Raw genomic sequence first — 13,230 nt, 5'->3', positions numbered from 1 at the left:
TCAAATGCCAGCTGTCTTAATTTTTTTCTTAAATTCTGCTCTCAATGAGCTACAATACCTCAAAAATATCTCAAAAGAATTTTGTTTGTAAATTATCTCTCTTTTCCCAAGGTCAGATGCTAGACCACTTGTTTTCATTTCTGTGAATCACCTATACATTTTCTATTTATTAATTCTGTATAGTACCAATAATTTCCATTTCTGTGCTTCTCTGACTACGGAATGAGTGGTTTGACTATCTGGCTCTTGCAAAAAAACACCCCAAATCTACCTTATGACGAGTCACCTAGAGAAAAGAATACATGCAGGGCAGAGTTATTCCTACCAACGTGGTCATCTACTGTAAGATAATACCGCACTGCATGTTCTGTAAGTGAACATGCCTCAAACCAATTAACTAACAACATAGAGAATAACTACTTTAGATAATGCTCTTAATACCTAGAGGAGCAGAATGATAATTTGAGTTCCTAAAATAAGTATAATCTAATAAATATAAACCTCTGTGAAAGAGGTGAAGCCTAAAAGTGAATGCTACTTTCCTTGGGGTGATATTTTAAGTCCTAATTGACCTAATTATTCTAATTATCCAGCCTTAGGGCTGGATATGCCGGAATAAAGGACCAGTATGGATGGCAGGCTCCTCCCAATTCACGAATGCTAAAGAATCTGGAAGAATCACAAATCACAAAAATGTCTCACAAAGGGCAGGGATGTACGAGGCAATTAGGGAAACAGGAAAATATACTCACTTGCCAATGTCATCTTGATCTGCAAACTTCTCATCGTTGAAGCCAAACTGGTCAATAAAATTGGACGTCATTTGTTGCATCTGATAATCAGAAAAGGCCTGGCAACCCCAGGACCAGTGACAGTGACATAATGATTCTAATGACATTCTACATACTATTTGCCCATTTGTGTTCCAGAAATCATTTATATAGCCATAGGGCTTTAAAAGTTGGTGTGTTTTTCTAAAAACAAAAGTCGAATAATTTCAGACATAATTTGTCAAAAAAGGAAACATTTATAATTTGGTTCACAAATCGTTCTAATGTGCACGTGTCACTGTAAGAAATGTTAAGTGACCACTCTGTCCTCCATTACGAATTACCTTTAGAGAGAGGTTTGGGTTAAGATTATTTTGAAGTGATCAAGTGACATCTAACAGTCTGAAATTATACAGTGTATTAGTCACCTCTGGACACAACCAACTTCATCCTAAGATCCAACGAACCCACCCACCCTCCCTCCTTGCCATCTCCCCATCCCCAATCCACTACAGCAAAACAGCACCAGAGGAAAAATAACTGATGAACACAATCATGATCCCACAAACAAGACTCTTAGAAACGTTTCATTTTCTTAAAAAAAAACTTAAGTCTTAGAGGCTGGGAAGAGTGTAAAACAAAATTAACTTATTCCCTACCTACCTTACGGAGGGAGCAGAAATGTGTAACATTCATCTGAAATCACTCTGAAAAGCCTGTAACACTACAAGACTCATGGAGGAACCAGTTCTGTGTCTTTACATCATATCTAGGGAGCACCTTGCTCACCTGGGTTTTCTTAGTTGAAAAATGGGGGAATATTATTATGGACTCCACGAAAATGTTGATATTCTAATTTAAAACAAGCAGGCCCAAGGAAGCAAGTGAAACCTGCAAGTATGTCCTCACGTATTAATTAGGAGTAAAGAACACATGAAGACAAGCAAATGCCACCTCCCCATTTTAACCCAAGCAATAAAATGGAGACAATAACAATGTGTGTGCTACCCGCTGGACAGAGCTCTGTACAGATGAGACTGCTATTTTTCACAGTGGAGCTCCATGAGGGGCAGGCACAGCAGCTGCTGGCTGAACAGAAGGTGTCACCTCCGAGGCCACTTGCTGGGAAGGAGGCAGCTATGACTGAGACAAGCCAACTTCTCCATGGTTCCACATCTGAGCAGAGCCCACAGATCCCACCCTGCAGACGTAAGCTGCAGAAACGCATCTACCGTTAATGCCTGACTACTCATTCTGGTGGCAGGGAATTATGGCATGGATAATCCAAATTGCAGATAATTAAAAAATAAACCTTATATTTGTCTTTGGAAGGTATCTTTTGCTCAGATCTGAAAAAAGCCAAATCTAGTGTGGCTAGATACAGAGAACCCAAAACCTCCCTTTTCACTTGTGCAAGACAATGGCACACCACCGCCCCTCTGCTTAGTCACACTTCCATGTTGGACCGTTTTTTGCCCACAGAGATATTATATAAGTGCATGGGGTCACAGGGCCAGCATGCAGCAGGCTAAGGGACAGTCATTCACACTTTATCTGCAGAGGCAGCTTTGTAGGACCACATTTGGTAAGGCGTAGAGTGTAAACTAAGGCTGAGTTGTGGGCACCTGGTTGAAAGTAGAAGGGTAGGGACAAGTTCTGGGATGCTGGGCTGTTTTCAACATATGAATGGAAAATACGACAGGCAGCACTCATATTCATAAAGTCAAAAAGAAAGAGACAACTCCACTTCATCTTTTATGAAGCAAAACGGATACTTGGTACTTTAAAGATACGGTAAAGAACCATGAAGTCAAGCTGCTAAGCAAGCAGCATAGGGCAGGCTCTGAGTTTACCTACAGAATGGAAATTTGGTCATGCAAGAGAGAAGAAGGTGCATCCCAATTGTTCCATTTGATTCTTTTTTTCCCCTTCAAATTTTTTATACCTACAGTGATCATATTATGATTCTTCTGGGTATAAAGGGGAAGATATGGTCTCAACACTGTTTTTATACTTTAAATGCTTTAAAACAGAATGCAAATACTAAATATACTATAAATGTATACACACATATATGTACATGAAGATATACATATACAGACATACATATGTACACGCACATTTGGATTCATGCTATCCATTTATCCATCTAGAGAAAGCAACTGATAGACACTAGTAACTTCCATGAAATAATGCAGAGAAAAAAGAAAAATGATAAACTGTAGTCCTATCCTCATTAGTACTGTTTATTATAGCTTCTAAGAAGATATAAACTAGCAAAGAACTTCACATTTCAAGTATGATTTTTAGTAATAAAGCTGTCGAAGCTTACAAACCCACATAAATGAAGACAGTTACTGTATTCCATTTAAAGGTAAATAAGAGGTGCTTTGAGCCCTAAGAAATCCAAATTCAGAAAACACCACATAGCTGAGTAATTATTAACAAAGCACACTTCCCAGTACTGTCATCCTGGCCAAAGTCAGAGACTATTCAAGTCACTAAGAGGTGTGCCAACCACTTTATCATGCAAATCTCTTAAAAGTAATGCCACCCAGGCAACAGAAACAACTAATCAACTCAATCTGTCCTGACTGCCTATCAGCACGCCTATATGCGATGTGGGTAGTGGAAGGTGATCAGATCAGTCCTTTAGAGCCCGTTTGTCACAGTCAGCCTTAACACTCCAACACTGCATGGGCAAGAGCTCTTTACCCTCTACACCTCTGGCAGGCTTAGTAGGATGAGCAGTCAAACAGTAGGCATTAGGAGACCAGAAAGGGCTGGAGGTAAACAAAATGGGCAAGGCCATAAACGTTGTAGAGCACGCCACATAGCAAATACAGCCCCACTGGAGACATGGTTAGGTTACCTTTTTAAATGCCCTGCCCTAAGCTCTCTACACTCAGGGACCTTATCAATATGAGGCCCAACTTCAAAGGTGAATAAGAGCTTGAAGTTGACATCTATAAACTAATAATTCTAATGGGTACTATGATAAAACTTTTTAAAATTAACCTAGACTTGTCTTCTCAAAATTAAAAAAAAAACAAAAATGCTCTGGAGCATATTTCTTATTTTCAGAATTATCCATGACTGGTTTCTAGTTTAAACATGCAAAGAAAAGCTTAATGGAAGGCTGTCAATCAGAAAAGAATAATTATTCTTCCTACTTTTATAGATTTACACAAAAGTGGATAAAATTCACAAGACAAGGAGCTAGGTGAGATCTGTGTTAGTAAGTCAGTTTTGTGGCTAGGATTGCTTAATATGTACATCAGCAGTCAGTCAAACTGAAAAAAATAACGTAGGGAAACCTCTGCCCAGAACAGGTATGACCCTGGAACCAGATATCTTGAGAATAAGGGGATCCATTCTCTAAATGCCTAAATTTAACAAATTCTAGATTAAATCAGTAGCATGAAGTTCCAAATTTACTAGCATATTTACAAATAGAGATTTAGAGCCATTCTTTTTCTTAAAGCTGAATTTCAAAAGGTACAAAGTCATCTTGATAATTTACACTTGATACCATTAGGCTTCACTCTAGGCATGGAGCAAATGTGCAGCATTCGGGTTCATGCCTGGTTGAGTGAACTATTTCAGTACTCTCCTGGTGCTTTAGTGGAGAGAGAGGCTGTTATCAAACTGCTTCCTGGGGCAATACCAGAGAGCTCTGGGACAAGAAAGGGTTACTTGTAGGCATTAGGGCTCGTGGTGGGCCACATGGGTGCCAGTGCTGCCTAACAGCAAGCCCACGGAGGAGGGTGGCAGTGAGGGCGAGCTGCACTCTTCAAGAAGGAACTGATCAACAGCGCCCCCTGTGGGCTTGCTGCTCCCTGACCCTAACCTCAAGAGATTGGCTTCCAAAGGGCAGCAGTACCAAACACCAACTGAAAAACCAGCCAAGTGCTGAAATGCTACTTCAGATCTATCTGGAAAAGGTGAATGCTAATTTTCCTTCATATCAAAACCAAACAATTGCTCTGCTCAACCAATACTGGAATATGACAGTCATGGACTTGGAAGCCAAAAGACAGGGTCAGCATAAGCATCAGAAGCTTCATACTGGCCCCAGTAATGAGACTTAGAGACTGAGGAAAAAAAGAGCCAACCAACACTCAGCGCCAGGTAGGAAGGTGTCTCTGTTAATCCTATTGCCACACCAAAACAATTTACATGCCAAGACCTTCTGGTCCAGGATAAGGACAACATCTCCATATGAATAGCTGATAACTTGCAAAAGGACTTCTATTTTTAGCTCCCAAATTTGATACCCAATAGAGAAGTGAAATCTTTTGTCACTTGTCCAAGAACCACTAATGGATGATAAATCAGTAATTTATTATTTATACCCTGTTTTTTCCGCCATAAAGATTATAAGCAGCTGATAAATGGAGATGAATTTGGGGGCAGGAGGGTAGGAATGGCAATGAATTAATTCAACTAAAACTTAATTTAATATCACTATAATAAAACTTACAGATATGGAAACATACCATTAAGAGGGGAAAGGATCACTTTAATAAGCCATTTGGTTCAGGGATATCAATGAAAGTTTACTTTTACTTAACATTTTTAAAAAGTCTTATTTCTGTTATTCTTACCCACAGATCTCTAATACCTGAATCTTTAGGCAACAACTCAACTACTGTAAAGATCTGCATAATGAGCATGCGTAAGAACACTTAACTAACTATTCACATTCAGTTCATTCAAATCTGAAAATCTACTTGACACATCACTGTTATCAGGTATGGAACATTCCCTGGAAATTTAACCAATATAAACCTACCCCTCACAGACCCAACCCCTCCTATTCTAAATGCCTTTGCCTAACTAATAAGTTATCCCAAATCACATTCTAATACATAATCTGTGAAGCTGATGCATAAATGGCAACTAAACTAAGCATTTAAAATAAAAACAAAAAGCAAAGCTTTAGGCATGACTCACTTGCTGCAAAGAAGAATCCTGTGAGAAACCCGTTTCTTTAAAGTCAATTTCATCATCACTGGATGAATGAATATGGCAGGTTGTAACCTATATGCATAAAAATGTAAAAAACTATTTAACAAAGAAAAGTTTTGGACATTTGTATCAGCATTTTTATGGAAAAATCACATTTAGTTTTTCTCTCAATGTGTAACAGAAAAAACAAAAGAAACAGGTTGTCAAACCCACCCAGTACTTCAAGGGTATACACGTCACTCAGGTCTGGCTACCTGTCCTTCTGCTGCCCCCTTCTGGTTATTTCACTCCTCAGTACTAACATCACCAGAAAACAGATTAAAAAGAGAAATGAGCAACTCCATTTAAGTGATTTTGATAATTATCTCCAATTAAATGCTCACAGCGAAGGTAGAGGTAACAGTGCAGATGAAACACAGGACATTTATATGTGCCATACCTGTAGGGTAAAACTGCAATCCCCAGGGATTACTAATGAGCCACTAAAAAAAATCAGATTTAAGTATAACCATTTCACTTTAAATTCTTCAATTTCCTGCCCACGCTAAGAAAAGTGTTGTCTATAAACACTAAATATGACTTGAGTCAATAGTCCCCTGCTCACAAAAAGACCCCATATCTTCTACCCCTGAAAATATACCCTGTACCATCAGAACTTATAACCAACTCTCAGTAATTAAGCAAAAACACAAAGATAAACTGCTCACCAATTCATGGTTAAGTGACTTTTATTAATTAATAAATATCACACAATATTAGGGGAGAAATGCATTAACAATTAGAAATCAAGATATACAAATAAATACAGCACTAATAACAGTAATTGATATATAACAAGTGATAAATATGAACAGTTTGTAAAATTCTAGAAACAAGCACTATACTTCTAAGGGTAACTTATATTGTATTCTCTGAGTTATTTATCCTACATCTTTCACAGAAGTGTTCTGGGCAGACAACACTGTCCTTAGGGGAAGACATGAGCAGCTGCCACCTGTCAACTCTTGAGGCTGTGCCTATTAGCCTGGAGTTATAGGAACGGGCCTGGCCTGCTTTGTTAAGTTGTTTCCAGCACTGGCTCAAAAAGTCTAACACAGAATCCCAACAGGTCTGTATGGGGTATGGCTTGTAAAATTCTGAATAAATCATTGCCTAAATAAGAGTAATCTCTTTTCCCTTCATCTAACCATCTTTGATAAAGATACCAAGTCCAAGTGAAGTTAAGCTATTAAGAACCCAAATGTTCCCAATTATTTCCCTCTCCATCCTCCCTAAGGTATAAAGTCCTTGCATTCTACTTGTGAGTCTGGCCTGATGTAGAATTCATAATCACTGAAGAGCATCTGCTTGAGTCAACAGCCTTAGTGAGTTACTGGGGAAAGATGTAGGGATAGGGACACAGAGGGAGGTGTGGAATACTGCTTGGTCACGGCAGCTGGCATCTTACAGGACCTCTTACTACATCCAAAAGCAGGTCAAGTGGTTCTACTGCAGTGGATTTAGAGGAGCTTCGGGCTACTTGGCTAGCAAGGTAGTGCACCATGCTAAGCCATTGTGTGTTTTGGGGGTGCAACCCCATTTGGGGGCACAGAAATACAAGACAACTCAAAGAGCAAGCCAGGTGAACTGAAAAAGAGAGAATAAGAGAGTTGGCTGCTCCTGGCCAAGACTTATTGTCTAAGTTCAAACAGGATACAATGTATCCTCAATCATGTTTTTACTTTTCCTTGCAAAATAAGATTTTACCACTACTAATTAAAGAAGGAAATTAACCTTAAATTGAGCAACTACTTTGTGCCAGACATTGCGACCCCTTTACGTGTTCTACTCAAACTGTATTCTCAAAGTAATCCTGGGAGGTATTTAAAAAGGTTTTTCTTGGCCGGCCCGTGGCTCACTTGGGAGAGCGTGGTACTGACAACACCAAGTCAAGGGTTAAGATCCCCTTACCGGCCATCTTAAAAAAAAAAACAAAAAAACACGTTTTCTACAAAAAGAAATTAGTTTTAGCAAGTTATTATAAATAACAACAATGCACACACACCTTCACAATTACTTTAATGGAAGATATGATTTGCATTCTACCCACATACTCTCAGTCTGAAATAATTATTAACAAAATGAGCTGAAAAGGACTTGCTAATCAGAATCCCATCAGTTTATCACTCAGATGTATACAAAACTGAGTTCCTGATCTACACTTCCAAACACACTTCTTGTGAGGCATCTCCATCTCACAAGTAAATGCCATTTTCTCTCTCCTCCTCCTTCAGCTAAAAACCTGTTATCCTGGTTCCCTTGTCTCACCCACATCTGCCCACTACCTTCAAGATGTAACATCAAATCCCATCGCTCCTCACACCACACCTATTTATTATCACTTCCAAGTGCAAACCACCATTATCCCTCACCTGGATTCATGCTCATTAGGCACCAGTCTCCCAGCTTCTAACTCTTGCCCCACTACAGTCTATTCCCAACACTGCAGCCATCAAATTATGTCACTTTTTAGTTCAAAATCTAATGGCTTCTCATCTCACTAAACTCAAAAACCTAGATGCTCAATGTGGACTACAAAGCTGTACAAATTCTGGCTTTTCAGGGCCTCTCTGGCCTCATGGTTTCCTGGTCCCTCACTCACTCTGTTACAGACAAACTGGACAACACGCCAGTCCCTGCAAACATGAGGACCATTGCATCTCGGGGCCTCTGCATTTTGTTCTCTCTTTCCTTCTCTCCCTTCAAGTCTCCACAAGTGTTACCTTCTCGGTAAGGTTTTCCTTGACCACCTGATTTCAAATGGCACATCTGCCGAAATTCTCCTTGACTCCCTTCCCTGTGTTTGCCCTTAGCACTTACCACCTGAAACATACACTCATAAATGACATACACTGTGTGTGTATCTCTTACTCATTTGTTTATCCATCACCAGTGAAGCAGGGATTTTTGCCAATCTTGTTTAGTCCTCAATGTCTGGCACAGAGTAGGCACTCACATATTTACTGAATTAATGAATACTAATAAATCACTAAATGAGAACAAATACAGCAAAAAGTAACAAGTATATAAGAACACTCTTGCCGAGCTAAATGTATTCTTTTTTTTTTTTTTTTATCTTTTTTGTGACCAGTAAGGGAATCGCAACCCTTGGCTTGGTGTCGCCCACACCGCACTCAGCCAGTCAGCACACCGGCCATCCCTATATAGGATCCGAACCCGCGGCAGGAGCGCCGCTCCCAGCGCAGCACTCTCCCAAGTGCGCCACAGGGTCAGCCCCAAGCTAAATGTATTCTAAGTACATTCTAGATGTTGCAGTAAAAGAAGCTTCTGATAATTTACTTTCTTTCATAATAAAATTTCCATTTTATTAATTGCTGTTAGAGGAAAAAGCAAACAAGTGTTTTCTTGACCTTGGCTGATTAGATTGCCAAGGAAAACCCTAAATATGATGTGACTACTAAACTCCAAGGCCTGTATCAGTGGAAAGAGAAAGCTAGAGACCCTCACTCCTCACTACTCCAAGTGTGTCCCACTGTAGACCACCAACATCGGCGTAACCCAGAGCTGGTCAGAAACACCAACGCTCAGGTTCCACCCCAACCTGCAGAACATCCAGGCAATTCATGCATGCACATTCATACCACTCTACACACCTCCATAAACTATCTTGTCAATGATGGGAAAGAAGCACCAACACATTTAAAACACATTTTCCCTCTTGGAGAGGAAGGCAGAGAGTGAAATAAACTGAATTTTCCAAAGTCAGTACAAACACATTTCCTACGTTACCTAAATTTACTCTATCGAAATCCTTGCCAGTTTTTACAGTTTGGGGGCTCAGTCAAAACACAGAGGTATCTGGATATAATTAAATACCACATTTTATTCATAATAAACTCTCAACATAAAAACACAGGCAGTATTCGAATTGACTGTGCACACATTTTGGCATGATGGGGTCATAAGATTAAAGCACTTCGAATATCTCAGAGAGAGTTGAATTGAAATGCTGCAGTACAAATGGTAGGAGCTCAGGGCTGTCACAGCTTATCCTACATAAGTGAGTGAGTCCTCAGGCCTAGAGCCAGTAGGACAGGTAAGTGTTCCGTGTATAAATGAATGTATTCTTGCTGTGAACAGAAAAATAAAAATAGACCCGGGTAATGTAACAATGTACTAACTCAAGCATGTGGTGTTGAACTACAGGTGGACTCAAGTCCTATGATACACCTGAAATGATTCCCAGGGAGGTATCTAGGCCAATCTAAAACAAACGAAGTCAAGACAGTATATCTAATCTAAACTATCTATTGGGGAAGAGGGACAGAGAATAAGCACTCTACTACTTAATTGCCAATTCCAGTGATGATCATGTTAAGAAGTTTAAGTGATTTTACTCAGATTGGTACTACATTTCACATGTAGGCACACTTTTTGTATGTCACTTTTGCAAGGGCAAGGCCCACTGTATTTACTAAGTGTGTTTATAATAATATTTACAACAGCATATTTCCATTGAAACATGGTACCCATCACTACTGAGGTAGATCTTGAAAACATTCTGTGCAGGAAAATAAAGAGCCTAGAGGACATAGTTAAAATCTCCTTGGTGGCCTAGGATTAATGCATAAGCATTCTTTTTTTTCTTTTTTTAAAGATGACCAGTAAGGGGATCCGAACCCATGGCCTTGGTGTTATCAGCACCACACTCTCCCAAGTGAGCCATGGGCCAGCCCTCCCTCATAAGCATTCTTAAAAACTTGGAACATATGTAGCTCTCAAAATGCTACAAAGCAAAATTCCCTACTGGAGGGACTTAAGACTAAATGGAGGTGGTATTTAAGAAAGGCATTGAGACCAAAAAATTAAAGAGGTCTTGAGATCAGCCCCGGTCTCAACAGAGAGCAAAATTATGGAGTGGGGCTGATTCTACAAGGAATATCAGCAATGTTAAGAGGGCTATATAAATCTGACCACTTTTGCTATATAAGCCAATGTCTCCTTATTTCCTTTAACTGTAGATTATTTGTGTACTCCATCTATGATGGCAGAAAATAGAGCAAGAAAAGGAGAACTGAGCTCCAATTCAAGTGACAGATGGAGCCCATGATAATTTTTCTTTCAACACAGTTGTCAGTGTCTACAAGTACCTGACTCAAAGGAGGCTGAATATGTATTTTGCACTGTGTGCTCATAGCCCTCCGTGTACATATACATAATAATACTTACACACAATCACACAGCAGATGAACTGACAGCATCATGTAAAGTAACTGAGTGCTATCTGAATGGCAATGAAGTCCCTCTCTTTACTACAGAACTGCTCAAGAGAGATTTGCAAAGAAGTTTTTAAAAAAACCTAAGAAATTTTAACTGGATATTGTTGACTTCTACCTTTAAAGTCAATCAAAGAATAATTTTTTTAAAACTTTCCCAAACAAAATCAGAATTAATATTCTTAAATATTCCTTTACAAATAAGAAGCAAGACAAAAATCCCCTTAAAGGAGCCCACATTCTTAGGAAGGAATCAATAGGGGAGCCTCAAAAATTAAGCGGTTTAATTTATTGGTATGGGTGAGGACAATTTCAGTCTATTAAAAAGCCCTGATTATCCAGAACTCTCAGATTAGGTGATATTCTGGGTATTTAATCCAGCTTAAATTATTTTAACCAATTTGATTGGGGGAAAAAAACCAAAACTATCTACAATGGGTAATATATTCATTAAAAATGACTTAACCCTTTCTTGATGACCCAGGGTTGTTAATATGAATGTCAATTTCTCTGTTGGGCTGTAACACATGGAGACATTAGGGCTGTTAACCCTATTTTAATTAAATGGCCCAACACAGCTCCCTTTTTATAGTTATTTCAACTTCATTATTCTTCCAACTCTTAATACTTCTTAATTCTATCAGTGCATACACCTTACAAAGCCATTACCCTACAACTCTGTCAAGAGTCTAGAAAAAGATAACCAAATTTATTAGACAATCTACAAAGTAGGAGACAGAGGCTCTTCAGGGAGTGTGACAGGATGATCTAGTGACTGCTCTGTTGCTTTCAGAGCCGGTTTCCCTCTTGTTTCTAAGTTATGTTCTGAACAGATAAGGCCACAGATAGGAATAAATGAATTCTTAGGTTGAGGTGTTATATATTAGAAATTCAAGACTGCAGCTACTGAATTTCAAATATAGAATTAAATACTGGACACAAATACTCTTCAATGTAGAGTTAAGCACTACTTCTGTCTAAGTCAAGGCTACTACCTCAACAATCAGCTAGCATGTGCTTATAAAAGGAAATGCTTTCCAATCTTTAAAAGCAAAAACAAAAAATACACTCCAAAGTCCAATATAATTTTTAAAAAATTATCAATGCCATTATTCCCTGGCTAAAAGTATCAATTCTTAGGTTAAAGATTTCAAAGTTGGGGTTTCGGTCATCTAAAAAAACTTCCCACACTGGGAATTATCTAAAATGAGGGTAAACTCAATATATCAGAAAATACCCCCCAAAATATTTAGGTTTCTAAGCACCCAGGGTTATCTGAGGCATAAGGCAACAAACCCAACAGAATAAAAGGAAGGCTAGAAGCTGTTTCATTGAGGTGCTTAGGAAGCAGGGCAGGGAGGGAAACGGATACTAAATATGATGCAAAGTAGAAACTAGTGGCTTTTTAGTACCCTTTTGTCATCGGAGGTAGATAACTAGGAGTTGTCTAAACAAATTGGCAAGTACTGATCTCCCTTCCTAATAAAGAGACATGAACTCTCCTTGGCCCACAACTATGGGGAAAATGGAAGATCCTTTACATTTTTCTGAATAAATGGGCAAAAGCTAAGAGCACCGAAAAAATATAAATGTAACCTTATAAAACCTACTAGATCTACCGTGTTCCTCTTGTTAGTTTCTCCTAAGGAGCTTGTGCAGAACGTCTCCCATCGCTCCCTGACTTCGTCGGGAAGATCTTCAGAGTGAGAAAAGGAAAAAAGCATTATCACCACAGTGACCTCCACATAGACAAATAAAATACGCAGATAATACAAAAGTGGGCCTACCCACCTGGTTCATCGATGGTGAACATGCCCTATCAGCTGAGTAACTGAGCGACAGCCAGCCCAGTGCTCTTAGAGGAATGGAGTCAAATACCTCGCACAGCCAGGATCCCATGTATTTCCAGGAACCAGACCCACCCCACCCCCTCAAAGGTGTAGGCTTGATTAGGCCAAGAGCCCTAAGCAGCTCTGTGAACTTAAGTTTCTAAAAATGTTTTGGTAGAAACTTAACCTGGAAAATGTGTTTCTAACAAGCTCTTCTGAGAAAGGTAGTAGGGCTTTAAGGTGTGTTTGGGGAGAAGGAGCCATCTTTTTCCGAGGTCAAGTAAGTTTAGGCAATGCTGCAAATGACAGTTCCCACACACTTTCTTGGGATACTCTGATTGGCATCTGATCAATGAATGTTCTGTAAAACCCAGATTGACTTCA

General features: G+C 39.2%; 1 protein-coding gene across 12 annotated transcripts in view; it reads right to left on the bottom strand.

Moving 5' to 3' along the window:
• The window catches only part of PPP6R3 (protein phosphatase 6 regulatory subunit 3), a 129,516-nt gene that overhangs the window by 24,963 nt on the left and 91,323 nt on the right, over positions 1-13,230 (bottom strand). For 6 of the 12 annotated variants that reach the window (XM_063092367.1, XM_063092370.1, XM_063092375.1 and 3 more), the window contains 3 exons: positions 12,628-12,713; positions 5,727-5,813; positions 753-850 (listed from right to left, as the gene is read on the bottom strand). In XM_063092367.1, coding sequence (XP_062948437.1) covers positions 753-850; positions 5,727-5,813; positions 12,628-12,713 — 271 coding nt within the window. The remainder of the gene's footprint in view (positions 1-752; positions 851-5,726; positions 5,814-12,627; positions 12,714-13,230) is intronic. The other 6 variants (XM_063092376.1, XM_063092372.1, XM_063092377.1 and 3 more) reach the window with 3 other exon arrangements.

Source organism: Cynocephalus volans, chromosome 4 (assembly GCF_027409185.1).
Source record: "Cynocephalus volans isolate mCynVol1 chromosome 4, mCynVol1.pri, whole genome shotgun sequence".
NCBI lineage: Eukaryota > Metazoa > Chordata > Mammalia > Dermoptera > Cynocephalidae > Cynocephalus > Cynocephalus volans.
This window is presented reverse-complemented; position numbering and strand designations above follow the sequence as displayed.